Consider the following 21,061-nt stretch of genomic DNA (forward strand, 5'->3'; position numbering starts at 1 on the left):
AAAGCCTTGTATGTGGTGAGGAGCTGAGGTGTGACATGCCCAATCGGCGACTGGCTTTAGAGGCCAGCTTGGAAATGTGGTTTTCCTAAGAAAGATCATGGCAGATAGTGAGAACCAAGAGCTTGAGTGACAGAACTTCTTGGAGAGGATTGTTGAGAAAGTAGATGGCAGGGTTGTCCAGATGGTCTTTTTAGAGAGACATAGTGAGAGTGTGAGATTTGTCAGGATTGAAAGACATGTTCCACTTGTTTGACCAGTCTGTGATTTTGTCCAGGTCTGCAGAGAGTGAGGAGGCTGCAGACTGCCGATCTCAGGGATGAGGTATGGAGCGACAGAGAGTGGAGTCGTCAGCAAAGAGATAGAGAGGATTTTCCAGAGAGTCGGACAGATATTGATGAAGACCAGAAATAGCACAGGGCCCAGAACACTGCCTTGGGGAACCCCAGCCTGAACAGGAAGGGGAGATGATAGAAATCCATTCAGGGCCACACGGTGACTACGACCAGAGAGAAGGTCTGAAAGCCATGCTTGGATATTTCCATGGATACCATAGGAGGAGAGTTTGGTGTGCATGGCGGGTGCCAGACCGTATCGAAGGCACGTGATATGTCAAGGGACACAGCTCTAATTTCCTGTTTGACATTGAGGACCTCCATCCATGTTTGAGACAGTAGAAGCAGCATGTCCAGAGTAGAATGACCTGATCTGAATCCAAATTGATGATCAGAGGTCAAGCCATTGGAGAAGAGGAAGGATTTGATATCCGAAGCAATGATGGATTCCATGACTTCGCTGATAATTGGGAGCAGGCTGATGGGTCTGTAGTTGCAAGGATCTGTTTTTGCACCTTTTTGTGTAAAGCGGTAATGTTTGCTGATTTCCAAGCTGATGGCAGATGACCTTGAGCAAAAAAGAAGGTGAAGAGAACAGAGAGAGGGTGTGAAAGAGTGACAGAGCAGGATTTTAGGACCTGTGGGCTGATGCCGCCTGGTCCAGTTGCAGAATCAGAGTCGAGGATTGACAGAAACTTCTCCACCTTAACAGGAGAGAAGGACACATAGTCCAGGAGCCGCTGGTTAAGACTGGGTATGGTGGGTACAGAGAGGGACGGGTTTGGGATGCAAGATTTTGAGGCAAACAGAGTTGAGGTTTTCAGCTTTTTCACGTGTGGAGTCAGCTGTGTAGCCATTTGAGGTAAGGGAGGGAATGGAGGGGGACACAACACCAGAAACAGATTTGACAAGATGCCACCAGCATTTGAAAGTGGGAGACAGGTTTGAGAATTCACTCTTAGAATTCAAGTGCCTTTGGGTTTCTTGAAAAGCGCTATATAAAATAAATGTATTATTATTATCTATATAATAATAGCGTAAGGACTCGACTTTGTTATCCCTTTTTCGCCGCACCCAGTGACCCGATACCCATGGCACTAATGGATTTACGATCTACGAACCGCGCTCTTTGTTTATCACGTACAGCCATACTCGAAAAATCTGAATTAGCCGACGTTTGGGCCCAAAAGCAACCGATTAACTGCCGATACGACGCCATCTTACGACGCCATTCTATTGGCGTCTGCTGGGCGATGGCGAAGCAAGCCGTCCGCTGATTGGACAGGCGAAGGCGAAAGCAAGCCGTCCACTGAGTGGACAATCCAGAGCATGCATTTGTGCCGGTGTCGGCGATCGTTGTTCATATACGCACTCTTCATTCTCATCTTTCTTCCTAACTCTTACTCAGACAAGCAAATCCCCTATGCCATCCATAATGGTACACTCTATCCATACACCACATCCTCCCTTCCGTGGATGTTCCACGGGTTTCCGCTAGTTATTATTATTAAGAGTAGAGAGATGTTGTTTCTTGGCTCTCCTGAGGGTAGACACACACTTGTTTTGGCTTTGTCAAAGGAAAAGAGAAAGTCTTCCATTGGATTTGCTTTCCAGGAGGCGAAGGCAAATTGATTCAGGGCAACTACCTCACCACAAGAATCCGTGTACCATGGATGGGGGGAAGGGTATGACAACTGAAGACGGGATGGGATAAATCTGTGCATGAGAGAGAGCAGTTTACTTTGGAAGAATTCCCAGGATGAGTTGATGTCAGAGGCAGTAGAGATGCGAGACCAGTCCAGATGATTTATGGCTGCCTGAAGACCTTCCCAGTTGGTCTGAGTGAAATGCCAGACTCGTTGATGCTGAGGAGGCTTTCTGAGAATAGCCAGAGAGATGTCCTCTTTAACAAGGAAATGATCAGAAGAACCGATTGGAGCAGAAGAAGACACAGAAGACCAGTGAGCTGAAGAGCAGCAGACATTTGCAAGGAAGTTTGTCATAACCAAATCTCGAAGAGAAGATGCTCCATTGACTGATATCCGGGTCGGGAAATTGACAGATTGTGTCAGTCCCAGTGAGTCACAGAAGTCCTTTGCTGAGGTGCCATGGCTGGTGTGAGAGAGGTACCCACACACAGCCAACTGGCATGATGACAGTTGAAATCACGACATATGAGGAATAGAGAGTCGGGATGAGTCGATAGAAGTTGGTCCATGTTATCAGACAGCAAGATGTAGATGGAGTCATCACTGTTTGGTGGACGGTACAACACACATATGGACAAAAGGTAGGAGTGAAGGGGAAGCCGTAGCCAGAGGTACTCCTGGGGGTGAGGTGGAGAGAGGGCAGTGCAGTGAGAGTGAGGAAGAGAGTTTTTGATAAATATAGCAACCCCATCTCCAGGGCGAGGCTCATGTCTATCATACCGGAAGAGGGAGTAACCAGGGAGAGATATTAAGGAATCATAGACATCTTGAAGGAGAAAAGTTTCTGTTAAGCAGATTAAGTCTGGATTGTCAGAAGCAACCTCTATGGAGAGATCAGTCAGGTTTGAGCAAAGGCCCTGGATGTTTGAGGTCCATAACATTAAGGGAGAGGGAGGGGGAGCATCAGATACAGGACAGGGGAGGTGAGGGGTAAGGTAAGATGAGGAAGGGGAGGAGGTAGGGAGAGCTGATGATAGTGTGTCAGAGATTGCAGAAGAGCTAGGAGAAAGGGAATGATGAAGAGGACAAAAGGTTTGATGTTGATTGGATGAGGCACAGTAAGGTGTTGTTTGAGGGGGAGGCGGCAGAGTGAGGAAGAGGAAGTGGGGAGGACGCTTTGAGGAGGAGAAGTGAGAGGGGAGAATTGGAGAAAAAAGGAGGATGGGGAGATTTGAAGGGGAGGAGGGAAGGGGGAGTTTTGAAATGGAGGGGTGAGGAGGGAATTTCAGAGGGGAGGGGTGAGGAGGGAGTTTGGGAGGGGAGGGGAGGGGTGAGGGGGAGTTGAGGAGGGGAGGGGTGAGGGGGAGTATAGGAGGGGAGGTGCAAGGGGGAAGATTTGAAAGGGATGGGTGAGGGGGGAGTTTCGGAGGGGAAGGATGAGTTGGGATTTTAGAAAGTGTTGGACGATTAATGGAAAACGAACATTTATTGCAAAATGAGTTTCTTGTGATTTTTGAGTCTGAGATCCGTTTGAAAACGTTGGAGGAGGGGTGGAATGCAGGTGAGTTTAGGGAATGTAGGAAGGAAGAACTGTAAGAGATTGAATTTTTATTTGAAATGAAGAGATTTGATGAGCAAATCGAAAACAACCTTTTTCAGAAGAAGAAGAAGAAGAATGTGTTATAATACAGAACATAATAAAACACTTCAAGGGAAAGTTTAAACATTTTAAAACTAAACCATGAAAACTATCTGGGGAAATTCCCTGAATGAGAGCATGAGGATTCCTAATGGGGATTAAGGATTCCAGCACAGGTTCAGGTTGTTTTGGAACAGGGAGGTGTACAAGCAAATGTGTTAGTATGGGAGGAGAGGCCTACTTTTTAAATTCTTCGTTAATATGTTTTTTTGAAGGTCAAATGAAAGTGGATCAGAGGAAGAAGGATAAAGTTGAAGAAGTATGGTGAAAAAGAGAATTGGAAAGGTGTCGGTTGGAGAGGATTGAGTTATGAAGGAAGGAGGCACTCTGTGAATCTAGGCTCGCTGCTCACCTTCACTCTTTCATTCCCCCTTTCTCCTGCCTCTGGAACAAACTCCCTCACTCCCTTCAATCCCACTCCTCCCTCCAGGTCTTTAAAACAGCTGTTCACCACCATCTCTTATCTTTCCCCATCCAAAACCTCGATCTTTTCTACCCCTGCTAATTCACCCCAGATCCACTTTGTTTTGAAATTCCAACTTCTTTCCTGGAAGTCCTTGCAGTGTCCATATGTTTTATACCTCTCCCACCTCCCCCCAAGCCCTCCCCCTCCCACATTTCTCTCGATGTCCCTGCTCTCAAATGTTGTGTTTGTGTCCTTCCCCCTCTCTCTCCATCTTGTCTACCGCTCCCCTTATTTTGTGTTTTATGTGTCGGTTCGACTTTTTGTGTGATTAATGTTAGCTCTTTCACGAGACTCGATCTTGTATACAAAAAAAAAAAAAAAAGGAGAGAAACAAAAATGGGTGGGGTGAAACACGTGGTCGAAGAACGAACCAAGTTGCCTGCAACAGTTAAGTATTCTATGAATACCATGTAGATTTCTTAAGTGATTGTGATGAGTATGAAGAAGAAGAGGGACTCTTGACATCACCCGTGCTAGGCTTGGGTCATATTTCAGTTCCGCCTGCGTGAGTGGAGTGGGAGACTTTGGATGCTATGAGCCACAGCTGGAGGATGGGTTCTTAGTGGGTAAGAAGGGTTCTTTGTGGGTATATTACATCGAACATGTAATCTCACGTGTGAATTGTATTCGGATTATAACGACATATACTCATGGTTGTGTTTTCTTGTGTGTGTGTGTTTCTTGATAGACTCCGCATCTTACTATAATTCACCAAATGTCCGTCCGTCTGTCTGTCCATCCGTCTGTCCATCCGTTGGAAGGTACCGGAAAAATGGCTGAAGCGATCGCAACGATATTTTGGATGGGTAATCCTGGGATCTCCTGGAGTAAAATAGGCTATATTGTTTTTCCAATTTCAGCTTTGGCCTCCAGCATTTTCAGGTTTGGACTCCCGCATAACGTTATTTTCCCGGGTGCCACACAAACGGCTGCACCGATCGCTGCACAGCTGCACCGATCGGCTGCACCGATCGGACTCGGTGACCTTGGACAGAGACCTTTTATAAGGACAAGGGTTGAATCCCTGCTTTAGAGAATGCCAACCCCCTCCCCGCCATCACAGTCGTCTCTCCAACTCACAACCCCACGAGATATGCGGAAAGGACGACCCAAAACCAATTATCTTCTTTTTGATTCGTATATAAACATCATCAAAAGTAAATAATGACCTCGACCAAAGTTCAAATGACGTGAGTTTAATGTCTACATGAGAGATTTCCATATAGCTATTTGGGCAGTGTATAAGCCAACAGATCGCTGTCTCCATCGATCTTGCGGAGGCCGTAACACCTATCGGCTCAAAATCCTTTTAACTGTTGACTTGGTAGTTTTTACAATGAAGGAAACATTAACAATGTTGTTAAAAGTTTATTTTGTGATTAATTTGTGATTGGACTCGATTTTGTATCGAGTTCAAGTAAATGAAGAAATGCCGTGATGGTTTCTACTTTCTGAACATGAACTTCGCGGATCGCCATATGCAGATTCGCCACGGACCCATGATCGATGTTTCTGTACATGAACGTACCCGTTTGTTTGCGAACGGGTACGTTTTTCATGGAAGTCCTTCACGAACTTGCTGTCCATGTCTGACGTGCGACTGAAGGTGCTACAGGAGGTAGAATTTATTGGTTTCATGCTCTAGCATTCGCCATATCTGCATTGCCTGTTTGCTTCTGGCCTCCCAGACGGGCGTAACACTGGTATCTCACTAGTTAGTTCAAGTGAAATAAAGTCTATTGTTTATCTCAAAAGGCATCGATCAAATTCATTACAGTGATTCTTCACCATTGAGTGATCAGGACAAAAACGATCAATATTATATGTGGCATAATATTTGAAAATGTTGTGTACGACTGATGACAAAACTTAGTGGATGAGTTGAGTAAGTGACAAGAACAAGCCGATTTGATTTTGGTTAAGGTCCGAATCCAGATCCGGCCTGTTAGTGGGATGCAAAACGTGAACTGTTCACCTGGTGGAGGTATGCTCTCTATTCAATGCCGCTTTAGTTACTAGTTCAATGATTAGAATATTGTTGTACCTTGTTATTTTGAAAAGTCGTGTTCTAGCAAGTTAATACCATTGTAACACTCTTTGTAACATCAAACATTCCAAATACCATCGTTATCGAAGATCACTCTTTCACAGTCACCGGTAGCGACTGTAATCGGACACCTGTACATCCCGCCAGTGCTCTTTGCTCCTTGGTTAGAAAGACCCTCTGCCTTTGGAGCTCCAACAACGAGCCTGTTGTGGAAGATTTCATATTATTTGTCAAGAATCATACCGCGAATTGTATCATTGTCAGGTGTTTATAAAATACAATAAATCAAATTTTTTTTAATTTATTCATAATATATTTCACCCACAAAAATGACAGTTTTAAAACATCTTTCCAAAAATTTTCCACTTCATTCCTATCCTTTATCCTTTGTCTTCTCTTTCCACTCCTTCCTCACTTCCACACTGTACATTCTCTTTTCTGCTAGCACTGTTTCTCTTTATTCCTCCACATCAAAAACACTCCGTCACGCTCTGCCATGATCAGCCATGCTCTGCCGCCTATGCTACATCACCCACACTACGTGACCCACACTACGCCACCAATGCTCCACCCACGTACTGCCACCCACGCTCCGCCACCCTCACTCCACCACCCACGCTCCACCCACGTACTGCCACCCACACTCCACCACCCATGCTCCGCCACGCACGCTCCACCCATGTACTGCCACCCACACTCCGCCACCCTCGCTCCACCCATGTACTGCCACCCACACTACGCCACGCATGCTCCACCACCCATGCTCCACCCATGTACTGCCACGCATGCTCCACTGACCATGCTCCACCCATGTACTGCCACGCATGCTCCACCGACCATGCTCCACCCATGTACTGCCACGCATGCTCCACCCATGTACTGCCACCGACGTAGATAATAAATCCACTATTGAACAACAACTCAAAGTAACACTCAATTGCTATCCATGATTCTCCGGTATTCACCGAGGGGGATCACAGGACAATATCATCAAAATTATGTTTGATTATAAAGGGGTGGAAATGATAAATATCGAGAAAATACTTCAACATAAGGAAGTGTGGAGTAAACTTCCAGAAACAATACAACAGAGAGAGCGACCAAGAGTTGTGTACACTTTGGGAAATTCAATTCGGGGAAAGATCTTCAACTACAAGGACACTGTACCATCTATACTCTATAGACATAGAGGAATTGGTTTAATAACACACATCATTGTAATTGTGAACATTCCGCATTCAAAGATCCACGTCATAAACACGTCATCACAGGTGATCTCAGAATAGTGAAAGATAAAAGATTACGTGCATTACTTACAAAAGGCCCAAATTATAGAGAAAACAAGCATTGTGAGTATTGCGCAGCAACACACGTCCCCGACCGGCAGTCTGTCGTCCGGAAAACTGTTGGGGAAATTACCAAAGTTCAAAGTGCCATAACTTTGTCAAAAATGATCGAAACGTCGTGAAGTTCGAACTTGATGTGTAACTTATCATAAGGAAACCATGTGCCGAGTTTGAAATCATTAGCATTAAGCGTTTAGAAAAAAAAAGTCCGGAAAACTGATGTTTGCGTGACGGACTGACGGACTGACGGACGGAGGGACTGACGGACTGACGGACAGACTGACTGACAGACGGAGGGACGGAGTGCAAACCTATAGTCCCCTCCGGTGTACACCGGTATGGGACTAATAAAAGAATAAAGTGGAATAAATCAGTGGAACTTCCAATGATGGGACTGGGCGAATGGATTAGACAACAAATTGATAAACATAAAGTACCAAACACACAAATGGCTTTATGGTTGGAGGAGGTAGAGAAACATGTGAAAAGGAGAATTGGTGATTTGAATAGAAAAGTTCGAATCAATAATCCGAAGGCAATTTTAAACAATCCAGAGACACGTGATTGCTTAAGGCAGCTTCAAACACAACACGTTATTGTTCCAATTGACAAAGCAAATAATAATATCGCATTTGTATGTAAAACATTCTACATTCAAACACTTTTGGAAGAATTGGGCTTCGACACGGGAATTCCAAAGACCTTCAAAATAAGTAACGAGGACAAAACAGACTTGGTACAACACCAGACAAATCACTCAACGGTGAGAAGACTGCGAGTTCCGGGTAAACACCATAAATTACCATCATTTACTGGATCCCAAAAATGCACAAACTCCCTTGTAAGATGAGGTTCATCATCGCAAGTAGCGAATGTAGTTTGAATGTAATTAAGTGTTCAGTGTGTTTGTCACTGTTTGAGCTGATGACGTAATTCTTTGTAAGCCCGATGTACATCGACATGTCCATTAATTGAATTTTCCTTTGAATACCAGGCATCTTGCAATTGTCTGGACGTTCGATTGTTTGCTTGTCCAATCACGTCCGGCATACCGAACATGAATCGATGGTCTTGTTCGATACTGTGTGTTACGACCTGGGAGAGATGATCCTTCTCATTGATGTTCGTGTAGCCTCGTTGTTAATCTCTTGGAGGTCTCTCCAATGTAGTGAGCTGTGCAGTTGCTGCATCAAAGAAGCAATCGGTTGGTAAAGTGACGCTAACACAGGTGTTAATAATTCGGATGACGAAGCTCCCAACGTTGTTTGGAAATGGCACCCGTATGTGTCTTTTTATTTCTGTCTCCGATGATCCCCACGCCCCTCACAACCCCACCCCTTCCAAACCTCACCCCCAAACTCAGGTTCACGTGGACGACCTGGTATCTCGGCCATCGCACTTTCTACCCCTACGGCCCCACCCACCTCCCATAACCAAACCACCTCCATATTCCCACCCCCGATCTCAACCACTCCCCGACAACACCCTCCCTACTCCCTCACAGCCTCCCTCCCCACATACTCGGAATTCCCGCTGGGTAGAACGGGTATCTCATGTAGTTATATCAAAATGGGAAAGGCTGTGCTATCATCGAGATAAATACTTCAACCAGCGAGGCCTCAAAATTCTACAATTCTCCCAAATTCTATGACATGATCAAGGTGTGTAATCCCTCAAAAACTTCAGATTTTCCCAACCAAAACCTATTTTAGCACAGGTGTAACAGCCTCAGATACATCCATTAGTACAATCACATGTAACATACATAAACCATGCAGGAAACGCGTCATCTTGCCTGCACGTCCGTCTGCCCATCTGTCCGTCCATCCATCCGTCCGTGCATGCAATTGTGGAGGGAAATCAGGGGTCTTTATCCCCAAAGACCACCGGCACAAAGGTTAATTGAATCGTTTTAATTAAAAACATCTATTTACAGCGCAAAACTATGATAATGTGCACATCATTGATAGGAGAGACGAACCTGATGCCTGGCCAACATTATAGCTCGCTCTACTGATAGTCTCAAGAATCAGTCCTTATATACCTTCATATCCTCAAACAGGGGGGAAGGGACATTTGCATCGCTGCCTGAACCTGAGGGCAGCAAGTTGCTTGATACTGTCGTGCGAATCCCTCCGGTTAATACCAGGGACCGCGGAAGACCAGAACGGCTTTAACGGAGGCGACGATCAATACGGATTTTACTATCAAACGCGGGAAGAGAAGAAGGGAAGAGGAAGAAGCGGGAGCGCATACCTGTGGAAGGCAAACGCCTCAAACGGACACCAGAGTGGAAGGGAATGAGAAATAATAAAAGGGTTTATTGCAATAAGAATCGGGACAGGGGAACGCGACGATAAATCTAATTCCTAAATTGGGATCCCACACACCGACTTCAGAAACGAACAAGGGAAGATGAATTCATAAAAAAGAAACGTCGTGTACTGTAAAATGTTCTGTGGGTGTGGCCTTATCTTGTCTGTCGGCTTGTATTGTCTGCCGTCCAAACACGGCTCCGTTCGGCCCCGCTCGCGTGCCACCAGGCCTCGCTCCAAGCTCCAATCGATCGCACACCACGAGGTCCCTCACTCCAAACTCCAAAGCACACCACGAGGTCCGTGCACCACTCCAAGCTCCAGAAGCACCGATCACACACGATGCCCCAAAGCACCAAAAGCACCGCTCCAAGCACCATGCAGATGGCGAGCCAAGACCACCCGGACCTCTCAAGACCAAGAGGAAAAGTGCAGAGAGCACAAGACAGTCAGGGACAGCCAGAAAGCACAAGGGTTCGGGCTGGACGTGCAAGAGGGCCAGAGGGACGTGCTGCGCAGGAGAGAGCTCGATTTGCAAGACGGTTCGAGCTGCCAGAGGGAGCTGCGCAAACAAGAAGCGACGTGCTGTGCAAGACGAAGAGAGAAAATGTGCAAAACCGAAAATGTCGTTCGGCGCGCCCCTATATAACCTTGCGGCGGTGACGTCAGCCTTGGCGCGCCACCCAATCAGTGCGCTCCACCTAATCACAGGCCTGTAGCGTGGTCATAGCTCATGGCACTCGATGTGGCTAGGCCTGCCGGAGGTGTAGCTGGTGGCGGCCATCATTGGCGGTGTCCTGGGCTGGTTTCCTTGCCTGTTCTCTTTCGAAGTTCTTGTCAGGGAAGGGAATTATTTAATGTTGTACTAAGGGCCTGTCTCAGTGTTTATGTTGGTGTGCATTGCCATAAGGGATGAAGGTTTGACTACCCGATTTGATACACAGGGGCTGTTATCTTAATCCCTACACTATCTAACACTCGAACATCCTGGTATGTTCACAAGCAGACATCTAAACCCGACAAACTGGACGACACCGAACTTATTACAAGGTAAATTCCCTATCGCGACAGTCCAAGTATGTTACCTATTCAGATCTACCTTGCTCTAGATATTGCTCTACCCTACCGACATAACAATACAATGTTCGTCTGTTTCACCACATGTTTGCAAGGAAAGATATGCAGATTGTAAAACAATAATCAGAGTGAAAGTTGCATTTCAAGTTAATTCACTTTCAAAAGTTAACAATGGTCAATTTGACCATTGGAGGAGTAACAGAGAGCGTGCAAACCTTTGCAAATACTTGGTATTGTCTGAAATGCAGATTATATCAACAGAACATGCAGATTAGACAAGCAGATCTTGGCGCCACTCAGACTCTGAGAGCTTAATATTAATATCCTTCAAAATAATTCATTTGAAAACATTAATTTGATATATATACAGACTTGGCATTTAATATGGAATATTTTTTTTGTGGGGGTGAACTTACTTTTCAAGATGACTTAGAACCAAAAGTTCATTGGAATTATGTTGAAATTATTCTAGATTTTGTTGATGTGACCTTTAAAAGAAACAAAAACCACATTTGACATTTCGAAGCAAATAAATTGATCCTCGAAAGTGATGTAAACTGATATCGAACTCAGTTTACTCAGTTTCAGAAAAAAGTGTTTTTTGTCTAACCTCGACTCTGATTCTGCAACTGGACCAGACGGCATCAGCCCACGGGTCCTAAAATCCTGCTCTGCCGCTCTATCTCACCCTCTCTCTGTTCTTTTCACCCTATCTTTTGCTCAAGGTCAACTGCCAGCATCCTGGAAATCAGCTAACATCACTGCTTTACACAAAAAAGGTGCAAAAACAGATCCTTTTAACTACAGGCCAATCAGCCTGCTCCCAATTATCAGCAAAGTCATGGAATCCATCATTGCTTCGGATATGAAATCTTTCCTCTTCTCCAATGGCTTGATCTCTGATCATCAATTTGGATTCAGACCAGGTCACTCTACTCTGGACATGCTGCTTCTCCTGTCTCAACAATGGATGGAGGTCCTCAATGCCAAACAGGAAATCAGAGCTGTCTCCCTCGACATATCACGTGCCTTCGATACGGTCTGGCACCCAGCTCTGCTCACCAAACTCTACTCCTATGGTATCCATGGAAATCTCCATGCATGGCTTGCGGACTTCCTCTCTGGTCGTAGTCAACGTGTGGCCCTGAATGGGTTTCTCTCATCTCCCCTTCCTGTTCAGGCTGGAGTTCCCCAAGGCAGTGTGCTGGGCCCTGTGCTTTTTCTGGTCTTTATCAATGATCTCTCCGACTCTCTGGAAAATCCTCTCTATCTCTTTGCTGATGACTCCACTCTCTGCCGCTCCATTCCTCTTCCCTCAGATCGGCAGTCTGCAGCCTCCTCACTCTCTGAAGACCTGGACAAAATCACAGACTGGTCAAACAAGTGGAACATGTCTTTCAATCCTGACAAATCTCACACTCTTACTATGTCTCTCCGAAAAGATCGACTGGACAACCCTCCCATCTACTTTCTCAACAATCCTCTCCAAGAAGTTCTGTCGCTGAAGCTTTTGGGTCTCACTATCTGCCATGATCTTTCTTGGGAAAACCACATTTCCAAGCTGGCCTGCAAAGCCAGTCGCCGACTGGGCATCCTCCGTCGTGCGAAGTCCTTCCTTGGCACACCTGAGCTCCTCACCACGTACAAGGCTTTCATCCGCAGCTCAATGGAATACTGCTCTCCCCTCTGGGCTGGTGCTCCTGCCTCACACCTAGCTCGTCTTCACGCTGTTGAAAGCAAAGCATTCAGAATCATTGGAATCTCCCGTGATGAAGCTAACTCCAAGGGCCTATCACTCACTCACCGCAGGCAGGTTGGTGGTCTTTCCGTCTTCTACCGACTCCTCTCCGGCCTTGCTCCCCCAGCTCTCTCTGTGCTCTGTCCCCCAAATATTCCTACAGGTCGCACAAGATCTGCCAGCAAGCCTCTGATGGTTAAACTGCCGAAATCTCGGCTCTCTGCTCACCTTCACTCCTTCATTCCTCTTTTCTCCCGCCTCTGGAACAAACTCCCACACTCCCTTCAATCCCACTCCTCGCTCCAGGTCTTTAAAACAGCTGTTCACCACCATCTCTTATCTTCCCCCATCCAAAACCTTGATCTTTTCTACCCCCACTAATTCACCCCAGATCCACCTTGTTTGTAATTCCAACTTCTTTCCTGGTAGTCCTGGCAGTGTCCATATGTTTTATGCCTCTCCCACCCCCTTTCCCATGCCTCCCCCCCAAAGCCCTCTCCCTCCCACAGATCTCTCGATGTCTCCATGTCTCTCGGTTCCTACTCTAAAATGTTGTGTTTGTGTCCTTCCCCCTCTCTCCCCATCTTGTCTACCGCTCCCGATGTTATTTGTTCTATGTGTCGGTTTGTCGGTTATGTGTCGGTTTGTCGGTTTGTCTTTCTGTGTGATAAATGTTCGCTCTTTCACGAGCCCCGATCTTGTATACAAAAAAAAAAAAAAAAAAAAAAAAAAACTCAATTCACGGACAACACTGTGTTAAACTTCTGTACGTTTTCCAGAAGTATCTCTTTATTTTGCACATCAGCCAAAAAAAATTTCAACAAAAACAAAAGCTAAATTATGACTGGGATTACGGACAGTAAAATTACAGTTCAGTACCTCGTGTAACCCCCACGAGCATTCAGGAGAGCACATACACGTTGAGGCATGCTGTTCACGAGATTTTCCAAGGTCTGGACAGGAATCGCTTGCCATGCAGTGACAATAGTCTGCTGCAATTCACGCACAGAGGTCGGCTGCTGGTCCAGGTTGTCGATTTGATGCGTTAATTCTGCCCACAAGTTCTCTATCGGATTCATATCCGGGGACATGGCAGGCCACTCCATATGCTCTACACCACGTTCAGCAAGAAAGTGTTGGATCATGCGAGCACGATGAGGCCGTGCATTGTCATCTTGGAAGACAAAGTTTCCTCGAAAGCCTGCACGAGCAAATGGAAGCAATGTTTCTTCCAGAATGACCCTGTACTTGAACTGGTTCAGGTTTCCATTCAGAACAACCAGGTCAGTTTTGCCCCCTGCATGAAAAGCAGCCCAAACGGTCACCCCACCACCTCCAGCTTGGACTCTTGGCACTATACAATCTTCGTTGTGGGCTTCATGCACTTGTCTGCGCACTCGGACGTGGCCATGTTGACGATAGACCAGAAATCTAGACTCGTCACTGAAGGTCACGTGATTCCAGTGTCCTGGCCGCCATTGACGGTGCTCTCTGGCCCACTGCAATCGGCGCTGGCTGTGTTGTCTGGTCAGGCGTGGCTTTCTCAGGGGACGCCTGGTATGATAGCCTGCTTGAACCAGTCGTTGGTTGACTAACCTTCTGGATACAGGCACATTTGTCAGTTGCTGCCACTCAGCCCGAAGCCGATTAGCTGACTTGGTACGGCCATTGCGGACTAACCGGTGCAGCTGGCGATCATCCCTCCTTGTGGTTCTGCGGGGACGTCCTGGCCTCGGTATTGGAGAAGGGACACCCCTCTGAGCATTTCGTTTCAGGATCTTTGACACCTGACCTTGAGTGATGCCATACTGCTGAGCAATAGCACGCTGTTTCATGCCGTAATTTCGTAAAGCCATCACTCCATGACAAACAGCATTGTCGAGTTGACGGACCATCTCCAGAGGAAGCGGAAATAACTTTTGTAGACGTGCAGCAGTTGTTTTCCACTAATACAGAACACAACAACCCTTATATACCCGATTGTGAAGCCAATCGTCAAATGTACCTGTCCTTACATTTTGCCACGCCACCTGTGATATAATCCTGTTGTTGACTTCTTGCTGCGACAGACATTCAGTGACATGGTTCTTTCAACCAAGACATCACCGAAGGGTAAAATAAACTCACCAGATTGATATACTGAGTTCAGAAAGTAAACCCAAGTCAAGAAAAAATATATATATATTCCATATTAAATGCCAAGTCTGTATATATAAATATACACGTTTATATTTATAAGATTTCCTAAATGCTACTATCATGTATTTCAACATTGTACAGATGAATTCATCATTGGGAATACATAATCCCAACATTCTATTTCAAAGCACAATATATCGAACAATATCACCCTTATTCATAAATAAATAATTACAGTACATTTATTAAAAACTACACCAAATTGATTTATCATTACTTGGTTTGTAGCAAGACATTGTTTCTGTAAGAACACAACAGTGCACGATTTCTACCTTCAGTCGGTTAGAAATGAAATAATTTGGTCAGGGTGCTGGCGATAACTTGCCTACGATTTACCCTGATCAGGATTATTTGGCTTATAATTCTCCCACATAATAACTTATTACATTTGCCTGCAGAATGCACAGAACAATGTGATTTCATTTGCAAACATCTGTTTTTCACCAGATTTGTTTTAATTTCATGTGGAGCACCTTGAAGGACCTTTAAACATGTGACAAGTTGAGCAGACCCCACAAATAAGCAGTCACCAACGAGAACAGCCGAATTGTTCATAAATTTTACATTTCAACGAAACACAAAAACGGCAACCACAAATATTTACCTTTAAATAATCTTCTATAAGAGTGAAAGTTAAGCAGTAAATCAGCGACACACGTGCAAACGACAGCAAGCAAACAAAATGTCGGACTTCTACTTGCAAAGCTACAGTTCAACATGGCAGAGTTCCACACGCAATGTTTGATTTGACGTTGTTTTTTGATTAAGTATATTTTCTGCCCCCGTTGGACTTAGTCCACAATGGGGCCTTGTGGATTTGGTCTCGTCTGTCCGTCCGTGCGTCCGTGTGTCCGCAATCATATCTTGGAAATGTATGAACAGCTTTTGTTCATACTTGGTACAAAGACTATACCGGTACATGACAATATACATACGCCCATCATTTTGTTTCGTGATGCGATCAAAGTTGCCTGACTGGCGGCCATTTTAGTTGTAAAAAAAACCAATGTTGAACACATCCTCAACCATTTCTCTGAAATGCATTTACCGATCTTGTTCAATCTTGGCACACAGATAATGAATGATGGCTTACATATGCGCATCATTTTCTTTCGAGATCAGATCCAATATGGCCGACAGGCGGCCATTTTGTTACTTAAACGTGTCCGCATTCATTTATCAGACATGCATGGACCGACTTTGTTCAAACTTGGCACAAATACAATACATGAGAGTGTACATATGCAGAATATTTTGTTTTGTCATCCTACCAAAGATAGCCGACTGGCAGCCTTTAACTCCGTACAGCAAAATTACTAAAACCACTGCGGGCGCTATGGCATTTTTCGTCTTTTCTTCTTGTTATAGATGAAACACCCCGGCTCCCTCCTCCACTATGGTATTTTATTTATATCTTTTCTTATTATCCTGCGCTCGTGAAGTGAAAAGGTGGGTTAACCTACCGGGTGCGTACGTACTTCAGGTGTGTTGTTTATATTCATTTAATAATTTACTTGACAACCTTGACAACTTGACAACTGTGATTGACATTAAATTTTCATCATAGTCTCATAGTATGTCTACTCATATGGAATTTTAGTGATAATTATGACATCATAGGTCACATGGTATGAGTGCCATCTTGGAAAAATCGAAAAATGTTACACCTCTATATCTCTAAAACCGCTCCATGGAAAAAATTGAAACGTGGCTCATTGTAAAGAACTCCATATGGGGAATAGGTGTTGTTAACAATGACGTCATGGGTGCCTTAATTATGATGTCATAATTTGACAAGGACAACGCTTAGTCTGATCAGTTTGAAATTTATTAAGCATGATCTACACAGCAATTATATTAGATAATATAAATATATGATGTCATCACTCACGTGGTCTGGCAGCCATATTGGAAAAAAGAAAAAGAAACCCTTCAAAAACAAAAGAGTTGGCTCACACCAAGTTGACTGCACAGGGTAAATATTCTATGAATACCATCTAGTTTATATATCAGATTATTGTTATTACTCGTAGAAAAGTCCATCAAAAATGACGGGTTGGAACAGTTTATTAGACGGAACAGCCTTGTGAGTATGCCAAAGTCTGAGAAGTCTCAGCATAACACATTTTTGGGTCCTTTGGGTCTTTTCTTTTGGGTCATCACGGTCTTTTGGATCCCCAGAGCCTTTTGGGTCTTTAAAGGGGAACATACAGGGTGTCTCAAAATAGATGGAACCCATTAACATGATAATAATTTATTACTCAGACAAGAAACTCCAAAAAAGATTACATTTCCTGGAAGCTGATATGATAACAATAAAAAAACTGAAGATTTGAGGTCTCTAGCTCAAAGGATACATTTATTAGAGCACATGTTCCAAATGACCGCCTTTGCGCCTTAGACACACTTGAAGCCGACGAGCGAAGTTGTCAATCACCCTGACACACTCTTCCTTCCTGATGGCACGAATCTTCTGGGTGATGGCCACTTTCAGTTCAGAAATGGATTGAGGACGATTCTCATACACGTGGTCCTTCAAGAACCCCCAGAGATAAAAATCTGGGGGGATCAGATCGGGTGAATGCGGAGACCACTCGGGTTCGCGGCGCCTGCTGATCAGCCGATCAGGGAATCGGTGGTCCAGCCACTCCATCGTGATGTTGGCTGTATTTGGAGTTGCCCCATCTTGTTGGAACCATTGCACATCTCGATTCACGCCACGACGTCTCCCAAGTCCCCTCCAGAACTTGTTGAGCACCACAATGTAAGTAACGCTCCTTTGTGACAGTGACTCAACGTCCTCCTCGTCTGCGTCTTCAAACCAAAACGGGCCGATTATGCCATGTTTTGAGATGGCCACCCAGGCCGTGCATCTCACAGAGTGCAAGGGCCTCTGAAGCACCTCGTCTGGGGCTTGTGTGCCCCAGAACACATCGTTCTTGCTATTGACATGCCCACAGAGCAAGAAGTGTGCTTCGTCGCCTGAACCAAACATCATCAATAAAAGTCGGGATCCTCTTCGATCTTGTTCTCGAACCACCTGCACATCACAACACGTTTTGCCATGTCAGCTGGTGTGAGGTTATGCTTGATCTGGATCTTGTATGGGTCCAGCTGAAGATCCTTGATCAAGATTCTTTGCACTGACGCACGTGAAAGACCCAGCTCTTGGCTACGTCTTCGGATGGACTTTTTTGGGCTCCTTCCGACAGAATGTCACACCGCATTCACATTGTCAGGAGATCTTGCAGTCAGCTTCCTGCCAGAACTGGGTGTTTCTGCCTTCTTGTTGAGGTTGTTTACTGATCCAGTGGCTTGAAATTTGTGTGCCCAACGATAAATTTGGTTTTTCTGGGGATAGTTGTTGAAATTGAACTTCCTGCGAAATTTTGCTTGTGCTATTTGAAATTTCGTCTCCAAATAAGTAGTGACGCAAAATATTTTTTCCTCCTTTGTCCAAGGCATTTTGATTGATTAATTATTCGTTGTTATGGTTTCCTCTCTTCAAATCTGAAAAAACAACAAGAACATTAATATTGGCAGAATTATTAGCAGTGACATGGGTTCCATGTATTTTGAGACACCCTGTAAAAGCTCAGACCACCTCGATGCCATTCTATCCCTTGACACCTTACAAAACAGATATTATGTCTTTTTCCGATTGCCGATTTATAAAGTGGGTAATTTTGCGAATAAAAGCCGAAATCTTCTTCCTCACGATTATCCATGACGTCGCACCAGGAAGGCGATCACCAGTTCTGTATTGTTTACAGGTTACATCGTGGTCTGATTGAAGTCAAACGGTAAATAATTTTAAAATTTCTACAAATATGCCAGGTCAATGCATCCTTGGTGCTTGTATTAATACAAACCAAAATGGTTTCATACTATCCCAGTCGCCAATGGCGAAAGATCCGAGGGTTGCCAGAAATTGGACAAGATTTATCCAAAATACCCGAGTGTGGATCGGGCCACAAAATATTCGCTTTTGTGTTCAGAACATTTAATGGGGCACTGTTGTGAAATAACAGAGATGGCTAGATCGTGTGGTTATCCACCACGATTGAGAGAGAGGATGTCAACCCCATGACTTAGCGGAATAAACAACCGTCGCACGAATGTGTAACACCATCTCTGCTGATCTACCAGCATATGGACACTGGCGAATTGGGTAGTCATTGAACACCTGTGTTGATTTGTCGTGACCGATCACACCTCGCTAGATGTGCTGGCTAACACCACCGCTACATTGCACTATGCAGCTGAATAGCTCAAAAACCCGAGCTAACATGCATACATGCATACATACAAACATACATATATACACACATACATACAAACATCACACATACAAACAGATATACATACATACATACATACATACATACATACATACATATATACACACATACATACAAACATCACACATACATACATATATACATACATACATACATACATGCATGCATATATACATACATGCATACATGCATACATACATACATGCATGCATATATGCATACATACAAACATACATATATACACACATACATACAAACATCACACATACATACATACATACATACATACATGCATATATACATACATGCATACATATATGCATACATGCATACATACAAACATACATATATACAAACATACATATATACACACATACATACAAACATCACACATACATACATACATACATACATGCACATATACATACATGCATACATGCATGCATACATATATGCATACATGCATACATACAAACATACATATATACACACATACATACAAACATCACACATACATACATATATACATACATACATACATACATACATACATACATGCATATATACACACATGCATACATGCATACATACATACATGCATACATGCATACAAATATGCATACATATATACACACATCACACATACATACATGCATAATCACAAACACTTGCTTCATTATATAAAGATTATTATCAAATTGTCTCGCACTTATAATGCAGTTCAAGAAACTTTCCTGGAAGTGCATTATGCATTCCAAGTTAATAAAATCATATCACATTAGTGCTTGGAAACCACTTGCACTAAAGGAAAGGCATGTCAGCATCAGAGTACTTAAGTATGCTGCATTAACGAGAGCTAAGGCCTCGGGCGCACATCCCTGTGACAATGACCTTGCAGTCGTGTCATGTTTTGGGATTTTGCCACAAACTTCCAAAAAGCCGATTCACAGAGAAAGACACGACTGTGCTCTTTTTCCCAACAACTGGGATCAGAGAACGAAGCTGTACTCAGTATTGTTTGAAATGGGGAACAACGCGGCAATTCATGAATGGCATTCTTGAGATGACACTCAGCTGGCATTTTGAGTTAGATCAGAAGGAAAGAACATCGCTGAATGAATCACTGTAGGTTTAGAAAATATTCTCCCCAAAAACCTGAATCTGGGTCTGCTATGGCATCAAGAACATGGTTGTGCTCTCTCAATCTCCGGAACAACTTGTCATGTAGTCTTAGATGCTCTTTTCTCTCGCATTACCCCAAGGAGGACTTAGGCTTTCTGTCGTGAGTCCACTTCTTCGCAATGTCTCCATGGCCATGTTTTCCACTCATCATTGCTCGATTGCTCCTTCTTTTTCACCATTCTCTCTCGCAGCTCCTCTCTCTCTCTCTCTTTCTCCCTCTCTTCTTCTCCCTCTCTTCCCCTAAAGAGAAAATGATGATGGCCATCATTGCAGCCAGTCTCAGGCACTATATCTTCTCAAACTCGCTAATCTCTGACTACCAGATTGGCTTCGAACCTGGCCATTCCACCTTGGATATGTTAGTCCTTCTGAAAATAGTGCATGGATATCTTGATCCACCAGTGTTACGTGTTCATCCCCAAAACCCGGATACGGTGCATCTCAGAGTCTCGAGAGGGAACGCAGCAGAAAGATTTGTTATTTTGCGTGTTCCAATACAACAAACAACAACAGGCATTTTAAGGCCATTTCCCCTGCTAGAGCGGGGGTTAGCCTTGCGGTCCCCATGACAATCTTCTCCATTTTGCCCTATTTTCTGCATCTCCCCTTGTTAACCCCCTTGCCCGCATTTCTTCTTCCACCATCTTTAGCCAAGTCTTTCTCGGTCTTCGCCATCCTCGACTTCCTTCCACATTCATTTCCATCACTCT

General features: G+C 44.4%; 1 protein-coding gene across 1 annotated transcript in view; it reads right to left on the minus strand.

The window, feature by feature from the left end:
• LOC137430982 (integrin alpha-6) overlaps positions 1-21,061 on the minus strand; it is a 446,593-nt gene that overhangs the window by 299,384 nt on the left and 126,148 nt on the right. The window contains exon 2 of the mRNA XM_078781278.1: positions 6,269-6,396. Within this exon, the coding sequence (XP_078637404.1) occupies positions 6,269-6,396 (128 nt within the window). The remainder of the gene's footprint in view (positions 1-6,268; positions 6,397-21,061) is intronic.

This window comes from Myxine glutinosa, chromosome 7 (assembly GCF_964187855.1).
Source record: "Myxine glutinosa chromosome 7, kmMyxGlut1.1, whole genome shotgun sequence".
Taxonomy (NCBI): Eukaryota; Metazoa; Chordata; class Myxini; order Myxiniformes; family Myxinidae; genus Myxine; species Myxine glutinosa.